This window comes from Branchiostoma floridae, chromosome 6 (assembly GCF_000003815.2).
Source record: "Branchiostoma floridae strain S238N-H82 chromosome 6, Bfl_VNyyK, whole genome shotgun sequence".
Classification (NCBI taxonomy): domain Eukaryota; kingdom Metazoa; phylum Chordata; class Leptocardii; order Amphioxiformes; family Branchiostomatidae; genus Branchiostoma; species Branchiostoma floridae.
The window spans coordinates 9,764,696-9,784,850 of record NC_049984.1 but is presented as its reverse complement, the minus strand read 5'-3'; the positions used below and the strand labels follow the sequence as shown (position 1 = coordinate 9,784,850).

The 20,155-nt window shown below is 42.7% G+C and overlaps 2 protein-coding genes across 4 annotated transcripts; one reads left to right on the top strand and one right to left on the bottom strand.

The window, feature by feature from the left end:
- Positions 1–5,449: 5,449 nt before the first annotated feature.
- Positions 5,450–6,850, bottom strand: LOC118418080 (zinc finger protein 782-like). Its single transcript, XM_035823907.1, has 4 exons — positions 6,721–6,850; positions 6,539–6,612; positions 5,653–6,085; positions 5,450–5,601 (listed from the first exon to the last, which is right to left on the bottom strand). The coding sequence occupies exons 1-4, from the start codon at positions 6,848–6,850 to the stop codon at positions 5,450–5,452; spliced, it is 789 nt and encodes a 262-aa protein (XP_035679800.1).
- Positions 6,851–8,185: 1,335 nt separating this feature from the next.
- Positions 8,186–19,315, top strand: LOC118417655 (kelch-like protein 24). 3 transcript variants are annotated; one of them, XM_035823285.1, is made up of 3 exons: positions 8,186–8,256; positions 8,759–9,552; positions 17,887–19,315. In XM_035823285.1, exons 2-3 carry the CDS (start codon positions 8,761–8,763, stop codon positions 18,844–18,846), a joined length of 1,752 nt encoding a protein of 583 aa, XP_035679178.1. In that variant the 5' UTR covers positions 8,186–8,256; positions 8,759–8,760; the 3' UTR covers positions 18,847–19,315. The 3 variants fall into 3 exon arrangements, with proteins under 3 accessions (XP_035679178.1, XP_035679177.1, XP_035679179.1); XM_035823284.1 differs by lacking the exon at positions 17,887–19,315 and having other exon boundaries at positions 8,759–11,450; XM_035823286.1 differs by lacking the exons at positions 8,186–8,256; positions 8,759–9,552 and adding an exon at positions 14,167–14,247 and having other exon boundaries at positions 17,093–19,315.
- Positions 19,316–20,155: the final 840 nt, after the last annotated feature.

Sequence of the window (20,155 nt, the reverse complement as noted above, 5' to 3'; positions counted from 1 at the left end):
CCGCTCACTATCCCGATAAGTGCAGGCAGGTGTGGGAGCATGATTTAGGCATTTCGGTGGCCATGAAGGGTAACTCAGCTGTACAACTGGTTTCTATGGGCGTAGAAAATACAACCGTGACAACTGTGGCCATAAAGGTCATGAACACACAAGAGACAAAGACATCTGATTCAGTAATCCTTAACACCCGAACCCACACTACTCATACACGGAACATGACCTGCATCTTGCTCTCTAAGCATAGTCCATCACCGTTGTTTTTTAACATCCCCAAGAAGCTTAACAAATCACATTTTCTGAGAAAAACTGACACAGACCAAGAAAGCTCTCTTACACCTGCAGCAGCAGCAACCAGCACACAAAGTCGATCTCAAACTACAAATTATTACAGGTCATCGACATCGACTGACCAGTCGGTAGTGTCTTTGACGTCCACAATCAAGGTTAGTACTCCCCAGACTAGTCCCGAGCTAGTCACGTCACCACCAGTGCCTCCAGTTCTTACGATCCCGCTTGTTGTCTCGATATTGGCAGGGTTACTGTTCTTGTCACTTTTGTTCCTGCTTGGAATTAGACGCCTGCTAAAATCAAGGTGTTTACGGGACAACATCGATCCTGCTGATGCCCACGTTTGGATTCTCCCAGGTCTTACTTTGCCTGGTCTGCTCAGGTCTGCCTCCCTCCCTGTCATTCCACACACAGCCAGGGAGGTTCAGGGCGACACCTTATCCTGTAGGTCATTGCCAGCAGTCGTAAGTTCTATTCAGTCCATTTACGATGATATCCCAGATCACCTAGCTGCTGCACGACGGCCTTTGCCTGCCCTGCCTGACACTCTGGAGATCCCGGTCAATCCTATTTCAGGTGAAGTAATGTCAGACTCAGGCCACAACGAGTATGATGAGTCTGACGACTACGCACTTACACACACGGAGGGTCAAAGCTTTGCAGAGTCATCTCCTGTATACAACCACCAACTCTCAGCCGGCAGGCTTCTTGCTGCATCTGAATCAATGCCACGGTCCAGGTACTACTGTGCTACGATCTTTAGAAGCACTGACATCTGCTGGCCATTGATAACAGCAATACATGGAGCCCGAAGGCGGGCATCCTTGCCTGCCCTCACTTACACTTATTGGTCATGTGAGACCCCAGGGGAGCAATCCCCCCAAACAGTATTCCAACAGCCTCTGTCAACTTTCCCAAACACCTACTGGCCATGGGGGATCCTTGGCTATAAAGAGGGGACCCGTAACATACCTAGTCGAGAATCCTTAACAGTTACACCACCTGATACGTATTGGCCTTGGGTGATTCCCGGGGAGGGGGCCCGTAGCACTAGACGGAGAGGATCCCTCCCGAATCTCCCAAACACCTACTGGCCATGGGAGATCCCTGACTATAGAGAGGGAACCAGTAACATACCTAGTCGAGAATCCTTGCCCCTCACACCACCTGATACTTATTGGCCTTGGGTGATTCCCGGGGAGGGGGCCCGTGGCACTAGACGGAGAGGATCCCTCTCGACTCTGCCAAACACCTACTGGCCATGGGATATCGATATTCCTGGAGACGCCTCGTCGAGAATCCTTCCCTACCCTCCCTGATACGTACTGGCCACGGGGCCTGTCAGAAGAACGCCCGCGTGACATGCCTTGAAGTAGATTCTATCATTTGTAATGTCCACTCTAGCCTCTGCACTCTAGCTTTGGAAATTCTAGAGTGTCGGGATCTGTATGTTTGTTCTCTCACAGTAATATGCCCATAGATTAAAGCCAGAACTTTGTGTATCTATTCCAACTCTACACGTGATTATTAAAACCATGGGAAGAGAAAACCGAGTACATGTAGATCTAGTATAGAAAAGAATGTGTATGCCGGTTACCATGCATAATATACATCTAATATAGGTACAAAGATTCCAAATGGCGTTTGGTGCCAAGAAAAACGACTGGACACCATTCTGCAGATCTGGTTGGTAAGAGTAAAAATGTAGAGGACAGGGGAAAGTTAAAAAATAAGAAGTCTAGGCTGGCCTAGACTACATTATGATCTATTATGCATATTCATCCAGATATTGTACGAACGGGAAGGCAATCACCACATAACCGGCGGGGATCCGTGTCTGGAGACTGGTGATCCGCCGCCCCGGGGTCTGCGCCCCGGCTTTTACCGTTACAGGTGCTGAGGCTGCTGTGGGCGTGGCTAGACGGCGAGGCCGAGGGGTTCTTCCCACGGGGAGCGAGACAGTAGAGCTCCCCAGTCTAGTCGGGGCTCGTTACTGTTAGCAATATCAACAGAGTGAGTTGGTCTCTACCAGACTCCACAGGTCGCTGGAAAAATAATCATTCGGCTAGGTAGACCAAGGAGTTTTTATCTGATAGAAGCTTGGGTACACAAATAATATGCTCATTGCCAGAGGAGTTAGCTTGCCTGGGAGTGCAGGATACAACCAATTTTCCAACGACCTATGGAGTCTGGTAGAGACTCGGAGTGAGTGGCATAAAGTGAAAAATGCAATAAGCTTAAGAGAACTTTCAATCAGTAAAACTGAGGACTATGACAATCTACCTCTACACTTTGTCACCTGAAGATGATGGGAACAGCTTACTTGTATATAAACGCTTTGAATTACCAAAGCACGGACCATCTACTAGTATGCACAGGCATTCGCTGGAAGAGTCCTCCAGTGTCAAAACAGGTAACTCGACCATCAACTTACTGACAGTAAGGTACATGGGATGGGTACATGACGCTGGACTCATTGGCGAGTGTTTCGGGAAGCGTGTTCTATTCCTTCTACCGCAGAAACGGTACATTGGGTTTTTATAGATGTGCTTTAGACCGCCCTAGATGAGTGCTGAACGAAGAGGATGCAGCAGGTTCACACAACAAAATATTGAGAGCGTCAGCATGCCCATCCTGTAATCCCACAGTGAAACGGCAACCGTTCAGCTCAGATGGCTCAGTAAAAATGGTTGCCCAGGGGCAGAGAAATACCACATGGTCCTAGTAGCCGGAAACAGTGCACTAGGGAGAGGTAGCACACGGCTCAGAGCGGCGGTGACCGTTAGAGCCCCCTCTCGTGAGTCAGCCATGGTCGGTCGGTGGTGTGGATGAGGCGGGGGGATGTGAAAAAACACACCCCTCTGATACTGTCGCTATTGACCTGCTTATGAAATTCTTCTCTCATCTGGTTGTCTTCAGTACTAAGGGATTCATTCCCGAAATGTGGAAAAATTTCTTGCCTTACTCGCTGTACCAACACACCCGTTAATGTGCTAGCGTCTGAAACCCAGCCCATACACCATGCTCCTCTCTGAGTTTTTTGTCGAGTAGCACACATCCATGCTAGCGGCTGCCTGGAGCGACACTTCACACGATGCACGGACAGCTACATGAACATGGTACATTGGCACTTGCGTTTTGGTTATTTACAAAATCTATCAAATCAGTTCTTTACAAAAGAAAGGTTCATAGAGATGTCACTACAAAGTCAGCACATTGTTAAAAATGTAATCATTCTGCTGCAAATTCCCAACGTAGTTGTTCTACTGCGTGCATATGCACTGTTTGTTTGAAGCTGAGTTGATTGTGTATCTTCCGCGAAAAAAGTGACTTTACAATGTATAAAATGGTAGTTGTGTTTACATAATGTATGTATGTTTAGATGGAAAGCAACTAGGTGGGTTACAGTGCGCTTAACTTTGTCCAGTGAATTTCGGTTCTGGCCTTTAGTATTTGTTGTAATGTGCAAAAAATGTGTAGAGCAAATAGGAAAAAAAGGCATGTTTGGCAAGGTATATAGACGACAACCTTTACGTACGATGTACAAAGTAATCTGACACAAAACCTGAATGTGATATGATTTGATATGTCGCCACAGAGAATCCTCCTTTCCGCTGGATGGAAACTGTTTAGCTACCAACAATGGATGTTTGTGACCTATGACCTTGATCGTTATCCATGGTGTAAAAGTATGGTTGAAGATACAACAAAACAAATACACTTTATCAATGAAGCTCGTTTGTAAGTTACACGTACTAATCACTAGTACTCGAACTCATTCGCTGTGCCATCAACACAACTGAATCTATGCCCATCAACAATGCTGTACTTATGTGGCCATTTTCAATATACATTAAGAACACAGAACTCATCGCTGGATCACTTTCTGCCTCTGCTTGAATTGATGTAGTGATGTAATGATGTAGATGTAAACTGGCCATAAGGCTGCATGCACGTGATAAAATGGTTTGTATGTATAGCTGTGCGTGATAAAAAATGCATTGGCCAGGAGCAGTTTCCTGTAACGTCGACAGGAGATGTGGCCTTGAGGCCTGGAGTGACAGCAACCCCTGGAGGACGAAAACGTCCAGACGAACCTCCATTTCAGTTACATACGTACAGGTAGTAATCAGGAAATATTCTGTCCAACTACACCATTGCATACATACTTATAAGCATCAAAGGTGGACAATTTTTTACGGAATCCAAGTTTCAACTTCTTGGTAAAAACATTAATTTATTTCTAGTTGCTACATGGCCTACACTAATCAATCTACAGGCACAAACAAAATAATACAATATAACAATTCTACAAAGTAATGACAAATCGAAACCTCCATCAAAACAAATACGAACTTAACTTTTGGTGCTTATATAACTTTGGCAACAAATTATTCTAGTTTCATCTACAGATAAATAATTAAGGTTCTTCTACATGTAGCTAAGATGTAAACACTTTCTTAGAAGAGGCCTAATCATTCAACTTATAGTGTTCATCACCGTCTCAGGATTTTACAGGACGTATTTGATGTTAGTCCTATTTTGATGCACATACACGTATGCCTATAACATCCATCATTACCAGTTAGCTATAATCTTCTGTGTATAAACTCCATGTATCAAGGTAAGTAAATTTCCTGTACAAAGGTGAAGTAGACATACAGTACTCTTCACCATACCATGCTCACTTCTTACTACCCTGCCAAGTCTTGTTCCTGGCTAATAATGTGTATCCTTTTATACATTTTGCTACAGAACACTCACACTTATTTACAAGACTTTCCTTCCCACCTAAGTTCTCAAATTGTAAGCATACATAAATAAACGTCTAAGATAAAATCTACATCACACTGAACTACTTTCAACAACTTGTACAACATGTCTCACAGTGGGTGGTTTCAATAGTCAAGTCACAACACAAACATCAAGGTATTTCCCCTCTGCAAAGTCATAAACATTGGGCCAGAACAGCACTATACTTCTTTCATTGACGTGTTTTACCAGTAAATTAGCACATATATATCTATGTCCAGCCTACATATAGTCCCACAAGTCACACTAGACAAGTGTACGAGTCCTCATTTGTTGGGATAGGACAGGCCCCTAACAGTAGGTGTTTAGCACAATGGTGTTTGTACAAGTTTGAATACTGTACAGCAGACTACTCACACTTGTTTGCCTTTATTATTGTATGAGTCCTCATGTGCTGGGATAAGTTAGACCTTTGAGCAGTTCTGTATCCACACTTCTCACACATGTAGGGTTTCTCTCCAGTGTGTTTTGTGAGATGGTACTGCAAAGTGGATTTGTGTGCTGCAGAATAGTCACACTGGTCACACTTGTAGGGCTTTTCTCCAGTATGACTTCTCATGTGCTCGGATAAGTGAGACTTTTGAGCTGTCCTGTATCCACATTTCTCGCACATATAGGGTTTCTCCCTAGTGTGTTTAGCTTCATGATGTTTGCCCAAATTGGCTTTCCATGCTGTAGAATAGTCACATTGGTCACATTTGTATGGCTTGTCCACTGTATGAGATTTCATGTGCATTGACAAGCTACTTTTCACAGCTGCCTGGAATCCACACTCCCCACACATGTAAGGTTTTTCTCCAGAATGCTTGGTTTTGAGATGGTAGTCCAAACCTGATTTATACAAAGCTGAGTAGTCACATTGGTGACACTTGTAGGGTTTTACCCCAGTGTGAGATCTCATATGATGGGATAAGTTATACCTGTTAGCTGTATTGTAACCACACTCCCAACACATGTTGGGTTTCTCACCAGTGTGTTTGGCTAGCTGATGATGGACAAGATTGGATTTCCGTGCCGCAGAATAAGCACAATGGTCACACTTGTAAAGCTTTTCTGCTGTGTGGATTCTCATATGTTGAGATAAGTTTGACCGTTTTGCTGTCCTGTATCCACATTCCCCACATATGTAGGGTTTCTCTCCAGTGTGTTTTGCCAGGTGGTAATCCAATGTGGATTTATGCAAAGCAGAATAGTCACATTGGTGACACTTGAAGGGTTTCTTTCCACCATGGACTTTCATATGTTGAGAAAGAAGGTACCTGCTAGCTGTCTTATACTCACATTCCCCACACATGTAGAGTTTCTCACTTGAGTGTTTAACTAGGCAATGTTGGTCCAAATGTTGTTTCTGTGTTGCAGAATAGTCACACTGGGTACATTTAAAGGGTTTTTCTCCTGTATGAGTCCTCATATGTTTGGATAAGTGAGACTTTCCAACTGTCTTGTACCCACATTGTCCACACATGTAGGGTTTCTCACAAGTGTGCTTAGCTTTCAGATGGTAGTCCAAACCTGATTTATGCAAAGCAGAGTAGTCACATTGGGGACACTTGAAGGGTTCCCTTGTGTGAGATCTCACATGATGGGATAAGTAAGACTTGTAAACTGTTTTATATCTACACTCCCCACACTTGTAGGGTTTCTCACCACTGTGTTTAGCTAGCTGATGTTGTTCCAGATTGGATTTCTGTGCTGCAGAAAAGTCACACTGGTTACACTTGTAAGCCTTTTCTGCTGTGTGGATTCTCATATGTTGGGATAGATGCGAGGTCTGGGCTGCCCTGTACCCACATTCCCCACACATGTAAGGTTTCTCACCAGTGTGTTCAGTGTGTTGTCCCAAGCTGGTACCTTCCATCTCCTATTGATTTAATGTTTCTTTTCTTCTTCTGTTAGAAAAAAAGATATACAAATGTTAATGATGAAAAATCATGATCAGGAGACTTATTCAAAGAAATAAAAACAAATTTCAATTTTTGTAGATTAAAAAGAAATCAAGTAGTAATACCAGTTGTTATAAATTTGCCTTAATACGTATTAAAAATATGTAAGCAATCATGGGTACAATGTATTTTGACCTACATACATGCCTTGTATGATAGTCTGATTGAAATTAAACAACACCAAGCTACTAGACTGGGCTGTAGGCTAAACAAAAACCGGCCTGTCAGAAAACTTGACGATTTTGTACCGAAGATTTAGACCTGAAGGTCCCGCTGTTTATGTAGACAACAAAGAAGGCGCCAATTACCAACAGACCGTCCTCGGCACACGTGCAATATCTTACCATGGTTTACAAAAATTATTACACAACTAATTACAGTAAACTAACGCAATTTCTAAAAAAAAAACGTGAATCCGCTGATCATCTACTAGTACACTGATACCTGGATGACCGTAATAAGTTTTGCGAGTTGAACCAAGTTGGACATACCGGTACATCATTTATTTATTACGGTACATCAGTTACTTAATCACAACAAAAACTCGGCTTGATGGTAGTTGACATGTTGGTTTCTCTCGTCTAAGCGTCCTCACCGTCGAAGCCATTCGCCTACGTCCTTGTTATGTAGCAAGCACCAAAGACACAACTGTCAGTTTGATGACACCCAGACACACATCACTGAACATTTGAAAAACATACCTCCAGCTGGGGCTGTCTTGCCAAGCTGTCCACGCTTGGAACCAAACCTTGCAGCGGCGTCGAAGAAAATCGTTCCCAAATTACTAAAGGAGGTTTGCCCAAATGAAACCTGCGAAGAAATACACTCTACGTACAGCAGCTATTCTACAGTGGTATAACGGTATTTCATAGGTTACTGGAGCATAAATCTGGATCAAATTGGATCTTGATTTCCTCAGTTTTCCAAGGAAAATGGGCCATACGAAAAAGAGGTAAGGGAAGGCATAGGTGGGTATGGGTTGGCAAATGGTATAATGAGTCGTATCACGCACAGATAGAGGCAATCAGTCTTAGATCAAGTATTACATATCTTTCAAAAGACAAGTAGCTCTGGGCATTGGGATGTAATATTTTTGAGTGATAAGGGGTTTATAAGAATGCAACCTCCCAATAGATATTTTTGGAATAGTCCAACAACTCCCACATTGCATCGCGCACAGCTCGTGTGAACTGGTGACCTCAAAACTTTCTCGGTAAGTCTGTATTTCGTCAACTCGTCCTACAAATAAACCATAGATAGATTTGCAGTATTGTAAGCTGATACTTCGTTGCTGTATATTCGCAAAGGGGACCGTGTGGTTAATATATATCTGACGGTGTAGACACATTTGTGCTCATGTAGGGTTATGTATGGGGAGGGGAGGGGGGCAGAATTTTTTTTGGATTTGGCACAAACACTCATATGCAAAGTACCAGAGTACAAGCACCAGCGAGGACAACAAACCAAAGAGCACATAGCAGCAAAAGCACCAATAGACCATGTCTAGCGGTGAAATAGACGTTAAACAAGGAGAACAACAACAACAACAACGGATTTGGCGTCACTTGGTTTTGAAGAGCACTATCAAAGCTTGGTATAGTGCATGATTTTGATGCTATTGGAGGGGAGTTTAGGTCTGCTAGGCAAAATTCTATCTGCTTTATCTTCACAATTACAATGCTGTGTTTTTAACAGTTTCCCTTCTCTCTGTGTAGCGATGGATGGCCATTCTAGAGTTACAGGAGACCGTCATACTGCTCGGTTCTACAAGCGGTTGCAGGAGCTGCGGTCCGAGGGTCACCTGGTGGACGTGACCCTGTGTGCGGAGGGAAAGGAGCTCCCCTGTCATCGCTTTGTTCTGTCCATCTGCACCGACTACTACAGGGCCATGTTCAGTGGAAGCCACAGTGAGAGTAAGAAAGACAAGGTGGAAATAGGTGGGGTGAATGGGGAGGCTCTAGAAATGCTGGTTGACTATGCCTACACATCCAAGCTCCACATCACCATGGACAACGTTCAGCCCCTGTTTGAAGCAGCAAACATGCTTCAGGTGGAGCCTGTGGAATGTCAATGTGAAGAGTTTTTAAAAGAGCACCTGTGTGCAGAAACATGTTTGGGGACCTGGGCACTAGCAGACAAGGTGTTGAGAAGGCATTTGTCTGGGCTGGCAAGAAGCTTTGCCCTGAAGAACTTTGAAGGAGTTTGCAGGACTGAGGAGTTCCTTCAGCTGCCTGTTGACTTCCTTGTAACATACATCTCAGATAATGGCCTTCATGCCAAAAAAGAGGAACATGTAATGGAGGCAGTCATGAGCTGGGTAAAACACAACCTGGATGAACGACAAGAACACCTCAAACTCCTCATGGAGTCTGTCCGTTTCACATGTATGGACCAAGACTACCTACAGAACCTCATGCAGACAGACAAGGTGTTTGCAGGGATTCCTGACATCGAGTTTCTGATAGAGGATGAATCTATACCCCGCCAAATCTTCAAAGAAGAAATCCTGGTTTTTGGCGGCGATAAAGGCCTCTTTGGGATACGATCAAACCATTATATGTACAGACTTGACCTCCAATGTAACTATGTCAGCAGTTCATCATTGCCACGATCCCTTCAGAAAACAGCAGGAAGTGCAGCATGTGTTGTCAAGAATGATGTAATAGTGACAGGCGGTAACTTAACTATGTCTAAAGCATTCAGGTACAAGCCATCTGTGGAGACTTGGACTAGGATGGCTCCTCTGAAGACAGGAAGATATTTTCATGGAATGGCAACACTGAATGGACGGATGTATGTTATTGGGGGATCTGATGGTGTAGAAGACCTTAAGCTACTATCTAGTGTGGAGATGTACAGCAGAAAAACTAAGAGTTGGAAGAAACGGGCAGACTTGAAACTGGCAGTCTGCAATTTTGGTATAGCTACCTGTTGTGACAGAGTGTATGTGTTTGGTGGTCGTACTAGCATAGAGAATACCACAGCTGCTGTTCAGTGCTATGATCCCACCCAAAATGTGTGGACTTTCGCAACACCCTTACCAAAAGCAGTACGGAGTATATCAGCATGCACTGTTGGTTCTAGGATCTATTTGGTTGGTGGACTGTTAGACTGTGTCTTGTGCTACAATCCTCAGGAAGATTGTTATGTGGAGTTGGCTAACAATCAGGGTTGTTGTTGGGAGCACAGCAGTGCCACTGTCTGTGGATCAGAGATCTATATTACTGGTGGTCGCAGATCTAGTCTATATATGTCCAGCCAGCCAACAGTTCAGTGTTATGATGTGACTAGTGATACCCTGATTGTGGGTCAGTTAAAAGATCTACCAGCCCCACTGCGTTGCCACCACACTGTGACAATTCCAAAATACAAACCTCCCCCCATCCCCACTGACCCTCCTATCTCATATGAAGAATATATGAATCCATTAATTCATGACCTGCACCATTGGGCTGCTACTGGGGCATATGTTGAAATCTAGGATGGATGATGTTCAGTTCCCAGTACATCTACATGTATCCCCAGTTTATAGTGACTTTGTATTCTAGTTACAAATTCTTCTGTTTTGTAATCCTGGATGGAGGAAATTATGTCTTGCATGCAGTGAGTTTTTGACCAAAGACATACGACCAAGTATCACTGGCTGCATATTGGCAAAGTGGAACTCTCTAAGTTATACTTGTATTTCAATCCATTATACTGTGTATGTTATCAGTAAGGTAGACATATGTTCACTTCATTGTTGCAATGCACATCTGTCTTTATGAATGAAAGGAGGCAGAAATCTTTTATGTTTTTTGTGTGCACACTTAACGGTGCATACCCAGTTTATTGGGGTCTCAATTCGAGGCTACACACCTTCAAGTGGAGAGGCCGTCTCTTTCAGAAAATACATCTGAAGCAGAAAAGCGGTGTATGGGAATAAAGGGTACCTCTCCAGCTTTACAAACAACTGGGTTTCAGTTTCTTCACCCTCTCTACTTTTCATACTTTTTTGGGGGGAAACTTCTTTTTTACGTAAAAAAAACAGCTCACAGAGCATGGGTGGTGAATCTAGGTCACTGGGGTGGAACAGTTTCAATGCGTAGGCATACAAACAATTGAGGCTCTCGCCCAAAATCAATTTTCACCAAAAACATCACTTTTTACACTTTCCATGGCCAGCTATGTTAGTATTAAGCGCCATTTCGCAGCAGATTATGAGAAATGTGAACTCAAAGCTGGACCCTCGAAATTCGCCACTCACTACGTGGAAGAATTAGTGTGTGCACTGTTCTACTTTTACTGTAGGATAGTGCAAATATTTGATGTTATAACATGTATTTGTTGAATTTGACATAGTACTAGTGTAAGGTTTGTAGATCAAAATTTTGCAAAGCACTCAAAATAAAGACACATTTCAAAATCGATAAGTGTGATTGCAACGTGCTCGTAGATATCAGAATGTCTATTTCTTAAAGTTAATTTGACTTTAAGAAATAGACCATATAATTAATTCAATTGAGTCTTAAGTGCTACAGACATATCGTTACTGCACACATGTCAAAAGAAATAGAGTTCTACGAATCCATACCTTTGCCAAATGATTTTACTTTTACAACTGGTGTCATAATCGTGTTTATCATTCATTGTTTATCATTAATTATGCAAATAAACTCATTTGCATAAATTATATTAGTTGTTCCTCCACCCAAATAATAGGCGTTATATACAGTGTATATATAAATAACTTAAGCCCAGTGATTAACTCCCACTGGGCAAAGAACCGCGTGAAAATCCTACCAGGTGTGAATGATTATCCCGGCGGCTGAGAGCTGCACTGGCCCCGTAGAGAGCCTACACTAACTACGGTAGGCCGTGCCACAAGTAGACTGGACTCCAGGTTATATAGGGCGGGAACATCTCCACCAATATTGTAGTAGACTTCCCCGAACCCAACATTCATTGCCCATCCGGTTTTGCCGCCACAATCTAAGGCAAATTGACCGGCGATTTTTCGATAGTTACCATTATAAAATCGATGTGGCCGTCTTGGGCAGGGATTTGGACCTTGTCGGTCCGCATTCAACGTGGCTGTGACCGCCTTGGAAAGGTGACCGTCTTGGGAAGGTCGCTTAATTTCGTGACCAAAAATAAAAGTGGACGTTATGGCCAGGTGACCAGCTTAAGAGGTGAGCGCTTAGGCAAGTCTGGATCGGGGGTATAGAGGCTTATTCATGTATTATACCTTTTCTGCCGTTCGCTCACTCACTCACGGCCCATAACCAGTGGTCGTTGGGGCTCCTTTCTGCCGTTTCTTAATGACAAATCATGAACCAAAATCATGAACCTGAGCGTGTTAACGTTAGATGATTTATTGAAATGATATTTCCTGTCCCAGGTTCTCCACATCATGTGGATTCACGGCGGCGGTCTTATGGTGGGCGGAGGGGATAATTTACGCCTCTTATTTCAAAAGTTTGATACTTGAGCACAAACCTGGATCAAATATTCAGGCCACGTTGATTTAAATATATAGATGACATCTACGCGCACACGCGCATCAATTTCCGGCCAAAATGAATTGAATAAGTTTTCAATCACCTGGCGTACAAAGCATCTGCAAAATGAGCACAGACGTACCGTAGAATGTAAATAGATATCGGAAACATCGGGTTTTCGGAAAACCCTGTCCAGTCCAGACAGGGAAATGGGGCGGAAAACCCTGTACAGTCTGAAAAGAGGGTCTGCATAGGGGTTCCTGGCAATGGTTAAAACTGTTACTTCAGACAGCACTTACACTAAACTAATACACATAACTATATAATCGGCATCATAATGAGTGACCCAAAGGTGCAATATGCATGCACACAAAGTCAGTTCTGTCAAATGCAAAGTACCCAATTAACACTTATCTCAAGGTACGACATGAGGGGAGAGAATTACACCCATTGTCTATCAAACAATGGATAGTGAGTGTCCGTCAATTTCGGGTTGTTAAATAGTGGCAATACATTACAAAGACAGGCTTTGAAAGGTTTTCTTTAAATGATAAGTGCACAGCACTCATTTTGAGAGCTGGTCTGTTTAAATCCTGGTTTAATAGAATGAATGACTGCGAAAGGTTTCAATATCAACACCATATATTTTACAATGCACTACAATAAAACCAAGATGGCATTTTTCAAACCATTTACAAGTTGTGAGCTATATAGAACTATGTATCCTTTTGAAAATAATGTGTTGTATTTGCAAAATTATGCCGTAAGGCTAATAGCATGTTCAGTCTCAAAGACTTAAAGAGTAGAAGTTTTTTATATGATGCACAGAAGTAGCAATGATGGATGATTTTTGTTATGTAATAATTTTTGTATGACATTGTGTCACACTTCAAGTTGATGTTATTTCTGTGCTTAGCCATATTAGAGATAAAAAAATGTTGTTGTATACTAGTACTTAGTAGCTTACAATGTATACCCCCATGCAGACCCTCTTTTCAGACAGCTTACAACGTATACCCCAATGCAGACCCTCTTTTCAGACTGGACAGGGTTTTCCGCACTCCGGACTGGACAGGGTTTTCCGAAAACCCGGAAACATCTACTGGTTTCATAGAATGGCAAGGTCAATTCCAAGCTATTAAAGGTCATAGGAGAAGATGTGAAAGAACAAAAATGAAGGATCATATTGTTCGGTCTACCAATAGTAACGTTATACCACTCCTTGGTTATACTATGAGCTTACAGTCCGACATTTGTAACGTTACAACCTTCGATCCTGACGACTTAGATCCATAATGAATTTTTTTTTTATTCGCGTACGCTCGCATCAGTTTTGGGGTTCCCATAGTATATCATTATATCCATATAATGAACTCAACTTGGCCTATAAATGAGGATTTCCTCTTTTCCAGCCTGCTTTTTTCCAAGGAACATGGGTCGTTCCAAAAAAAGGAAGGGGTGGAGCAAAAATGATATGGGTTTAGTAAAATAGGATAATTGGGCATATGGCACTGATAAAGACAAGTAATTCTAGGCCTGGGTGGTCTTAAATATTGACATAAAGAAGCAAGTAGCTCTGGACAGTGGGATCTACTATTTTAGAGTAAAAAGCGGTGTTAATGCATTTAACCTACCTATAGTGTTATAGTTTGGAACAGCCCAACACAGCATGCTACCATTCCCACATTGCATCGCGTGAACTGGATGACCTTAAAACTTTCTCGGTAGGTTTGTGATGCTTTTTATTTTCCTCAACTCGCCCAACAATTAAACCATAGATAGATTTGTGTTATAAGAATATACTTTGCTAAATGTTTATAAGCGCAAGCAAAGGGGACCGCCAGGTTGATATCTGACGGTTCAGATAGACAGTCATGTGTAACGTTTTGTTTGGGGAGGGGGGCAGAAAAATATTTTGGTTGACAAGATGATAACGTTATATGGCATCACTTGGTTTTGAAGAGCCGTATCCATCAAGTGTTGTGATAAATAAATCATTAAATACAGTAGGCGTATCCTCACTAGAAAGAACCAAACAACATTTGCAGTCAGATATGCTGGACTGGAACGCCCTTCAGTGCAGTACCGTGGAGGCAGCGACTTTTAACATCTTTAAGTCGCTGGCTGCCGAGGAATAACCCAAGTTATTACAATCCCGGACAGCACAATGGTGACGGACCAGGCATGGTAAATGGACTAATGTGTAACGGATCATAGTAATGATAGTTAATAAGACAGAAGTAAGCCGACGCGTATGCGCAACACACAAAAAAAGCCAAAATATTCTATATGCAGAATGTGGGCTTTCAAAGAAGAAGAAGATATGCAAAGTTAAGGTGTGACAAGTCTTTGTAATATGCTCTTTCACAGAGTTCACTACGCATGTGCAGGTGACAGGAGTTCTGGGTATTATGTCAAAAGTGAAGGCCCATGATTGGGGTTTACGGAAAAGCCTGGGCCCAGGAGCTGGGCTGGCTAGCCTGAAAGACTACCTTTTCTGGGCCCCAAGGCTATGCATGGGGTTTGGCCTGCAGCTGAAGTTTTTTTAATAAAAAATTGGGTCAATGACAATCCCAGCTGTGGGTGGGATGGGGCTGGGATGGGGAAAGGTAACAGTTGATCATATTGCTGGGATTGCAATGAATAACTCAACCAAGACTGGAAGAAAACAATCATAAACTAAATTCCAAGTATACAACAGAAAATGCTGGAAATGTTAAGACTGAAGGGGAGGGGTACTAGGCGAAATAAAGAATACTAGGATGGGTCAGGAAATGATAGTGCACAACATCAAATTCAAAACAGATGTCATGCATGTATGAGAGTGTGTGTCACTGTGTGTGTGTTTGTACATGAAATTTCTTTGTTGAAAAACTGGGTCAGTGGTAACCCAAGACAACAGTTGGTCCTCTAGGATAGGGGCTGTTTGCCAAAACATCAAATGTGAAACAGATGTCTCAAACATCAAGTGTCAGTGAGCATGGATGTATGTTATGTGTTTATATGTGTCAATTGTATGTGAGGGGGGTGTATAATATGACGTTAGTGTTGTTTGTGCTATTCGTTTCTCTCATGCAGGACAATTACTGATAGCCACTATAAGTATTGTAGGAATGACTGCCAGTATAGTCAAAGGAAAAGTAAATGTACTAATAACCCTTGAAGTTACAGTAGTTGATGTTGATTGTTCATTGCTGTAAACCATTGAACCCCAATCCCCAATAGATATGACCAAACTGTTGCCTTCTGTCCAATGCACCCTGCATGCACTGGAATTGTCGGTTACCCAGTTGTAGGTTTTAAAAAATCTAGTAATGGGTCAAACCCCATTAATAGCCTTGGGGCCCAAAAAGGGTGGCCTGGCTAGCCTGCAGGCTAGCCTGCTGGGCCCAGGCTTTTCCGTAAACCCCCATGATTGTAAAAATTCCGCCACTTTCCAGGCATCATGATAATTTATCTGGAATATTATTTGCAGCTAGTAGGTACCCATTTTTTGAGTAATGAGGCTGAATTACGTGCTCGAGGCACCTCCTCGAACACAGGACCCACGTTTAATGTCCCCACCCAAAGACGAATTGAGTTTATTGGGGTACCCTTTAGCTCAGAATGACTGAATTCTTGGCTGGGCTACAGCATCCAGTCTTCCTTGGTGGTCTCTCATCCAAGTACTGACCAGACATAACGAGATCAAGGGATTGTGTGTGCATGTTACGGACAGTGTCATGGAAAGCTTAACAATGGTCGGGATGAGACTCTGTTTATTTCTGATGGGTCTTCACCTTTGCAATGGCGTAGTGGGTAGAGTGTTCGCCTTACATTCGGTAGGTCGTGAGTTCGATCCCCTGCCGAGTCCTACCAAAGACTTTAAAAATGGTACATGCTTCTTTCTCTGCTTAGCACTCAGCATTAGGGAAAGAGTATGGAAGTTGAACACACACCACTACCAGTGGACTAGCCCCCTGCTGTAGTAATTGCGTTGTGTGGCCCAAGGGCTACTGAAATGGAGATGGGTGTCGCCCTATGCGCCATCAGGCGCGGGAAGGACTTTAACTTTAACTCTAACTTTAACTTCACCTTTGAAATGATACCCAGGATTCTTGTCACTGACAGGAAACTCTTATGAAAAAGCTCATATAACCAGCTGCCACCATGACGTGTGGCTGCGAAGCTGTGTGTGCCATGTGCCAAAGGGAATTTATACTAGCTATAACAATACAGATACAGATACACAAAGTAATCAAAGCAAAGCTACACATTCAGTATCACAGGTACCTTTTGTTTGAAGAGGGTCTTGTCAGCGAGGAGCAGAGGACATTGATATAGGTGTTCTGACATGTTGTGAAGTGAGATTTCTTCCCTAGGAAAGGTAAAAGTATATTCCCAGGTACTAGGTGTGAACAAGGACATACTATATGTAATATCTTTGATATGAGTTACTGACATGGAAGGCCTTTATTTCAATACTATTGGAGGGAAGTTTATGCCTACTATACAAAGTTCTACCTGCTTTATCTTCACAATTATGATACTGTATTTTGAATTTGAACTATTTCCCTTCTCTCCATGTAGCAATGGATGGCAATTCTAAAGCAGCAGAGGGCCATCATGCTCCTTGGTTCTATAAGCGGTTGCAAGAGCTGAGGTCCGAAGGTCACCTGGTGGATGTGACCCTGTGTGCTGAGGGAAAGGAGCTCCCCTGTCATCGCTTTGTTCTGTCCATCTGCACCGACTACTTCAGGGCCATGTTCAGTGGAAGCCACAGTGAGAGTAAGAAAGACAAGGTAGAAATAGGTGGGGTGAATGGGGAGGCTCTAGAAATGCTGGTTGACTATGCCTACACATCCAAGCTCCACATCACCATGGACAACATTCAGCCCCTGTTTGAAGCAGCAAATATGCTTCAGGTGGAGCCTGTGGAATATCAATGTGAAGAGTTTTTAAAGGAGCACCTGTGTGTTGAGACATGTTTGTGTACCTGGGCACTAGCAGACAAGATGTCAAGAAGACATTTGTCTGGGTTCTCCAGAAGCTTTGCCCTAAGGAACTTTGAAGAAGTTTGCAGGATTGAGGAGTTCCTTCAGCTGCCTGTTGACTTCCTTGTAGCATACATCTCAGATAATGGCCTTCATGCTGAGAAAGAGGAACATGTGTTGGAGGCAGTCATGCGTTGGGTAAAATACAACCTGGAGGAACGGCAAGAACATCTCAAGCTTCTCATGGAGTCTGTCCATTTCACTTGTATGGAACAAGACTACCTACAGAACCTCATGCAGACAGACAAGGTGTTTGCAGGGATTCCTGACATCGAGTTTATGATTGAGGATGAATCTATACCCCGCCAAATCTTCAAAGAAGAAATCCTGGTTTTTGGTGGTAAAAGAGAGTGCTATGGAAATGAAACAAATCCATACATGTACAGACTTGACCTCCAGTGTGACTGCATTGCCAATTCCCCATTGCCGCAATCCCTTCAGAAAACAGCAGGAAGTGCAGTATGCGTTGTCCAGAATGATGTAATAGTGACAGGGGGTATAATGTTTGAGTCTAAAGTATGGAGGTATCAGACGTCTCAGAACTCTTGGGGTAGGATGGCTTTTCTGAAGACAGGAAGATATAGGCATGGAATGGCAGCACTGGATGGACGGGTGTATGTTGTTGGGGGAAAGACTAATGCTAGTAATGGTGTAAGAAAGGCAAAGATACTATCTAGTGTGGAGATGTACAGCAGTAACAATTGGGGTTGGAAAAAACAGGCAGACTTGAAACTGGCAGTCTGTAATTTTGGAATAGCTACATGTTGTGAAAAAGTGTATGTCTTTGGTGGTTTTACTGGCTTAAAGAAGAAGACTGACGCTGTTCAATTCTATGATCCCTCCCAAAATGTGTGGACCTTTGCAGCACCGTTGCCAAGACGGATACAGGGTATATCGGCATGCACTGTTGGTTTTAGGATCTATTTGGTTGGTGGACGGTTAGACTGTGTCCTGTGCTACAATCCTCAGGAAGATTGTTATGTGAAGTTGGCTAACAATCAGGCCCCATGGGACCACAGCAGTGCCACTGTGTGTGGGTCAGAGATCTACATTACTGGTGGTCACAGCACTAGGTTGATGCTCTGCCATGCCAGAGTTCAGTGTTATGATGTGAGTAGTGATACCATGATTTTAGGTCATGTAGAAAATTTACCAGTCCCACTACGTGACCACCACACTGTGACAATACCAAAATACAAAGCTCCCCCCATCCCCACTGTCCCTCCTGTCATGTATGAACAAGATATGGAGCTGCATTGGACTGATACTGGGGCTAATGTTGAAATCTAAAACGCATGACATTTCAGTTCTCAAGGCATCTATTCCCAGTTTATAGTGACTTCTGGTCAAACATTCTCCTTTGTTGTGGTCCTCGTAGTGGAGGAAATTATGTCATGTATGCAGTGACCCAAGCCATTAGACAAAGTATTGGTTGTTGTATTGGCAGATTGGAAGTTTGTTTTTGTATCAGAGTGTACAAGGGCATGTAGTACTATGGCACTGAGATTGTGAAAAAACATGTACATTTGTATCTTCAACTTCAAATCTTTATTGCCTTATGTCTGTATTTTACACCATGGCCATTATTCCCTACAGACAAGACATAGTGAATGAAGCTTTTTGACCATGGCATATTGTTGCAGTGTTGTTATTGTTACAGGCTAAATGAACAGCTTTACTATTGACATGAAACTTCTTGGAGATACACTGTTCATGGCTAACTTATACTGGTGTTCATCAAGAGTTAAAGGTGTTATGTTCACTTCATAGTTGCAATGCACATCTGTCTTTATTAATGCAAGAAGGCAGGAACCTTTTTTTGTGCACACTTCTACATATACTGTAGAGCACATACAAATATTTGTCATAATGACACATTTGCTGAATTAGACATAATACTAGTGTAAGGTTTGTAGATCAACATTCCGTCAAAACACTCTGAGAATACATAAAGATACACTTCAAAATCGTGTTATTAGTGTAATTGCAACTTGCACTTTATTTTATTCTAATTGCTCATAGATATTAAAAGTAATTTGATTTTGTAAACCACTGTCCAGATACAGACAGTTACCACGCCAAAAGCTATACCTCCACATTTATGGAGGTAGAACTTGGCATACAGTGCTACAGACGTACTGCAGAGGAATGTCAAAAGAAGGATGACATCTGGTACCTGCCACATGCCTACTTGTCACACTCGGCCAAATCGCATTGTACGACCCTACCCCACGTAATAATGATCCCGCCCATTGACGCCCATCGAAGATGGAGTGTGTGTTGAAGCCAGTCTCTTTTTCCCGGTATTATGATTGGCGTGAAATGAATTCTGGATCTCGCCCGGGGATGCATTGCTTCTCCAACTTTATCGATGACAAAGTTTCATCTAACATTAATCTATAGTTAACTCTGATGTAAAGAAGAGTTTTTAACTTCTCTGATGATAAAGTATCAAACTTCAAAGTGTACACTGAAAATCCTTGGCCTCACATCTATATCTAAATATTCGTCTAATCACTTCTTCCTTCGAAAGCAGTTTTTGTTCAAACCTCTTGGGACAGTTGGTTAAGAATGCCCATCATCATGGTCATCACGAGTA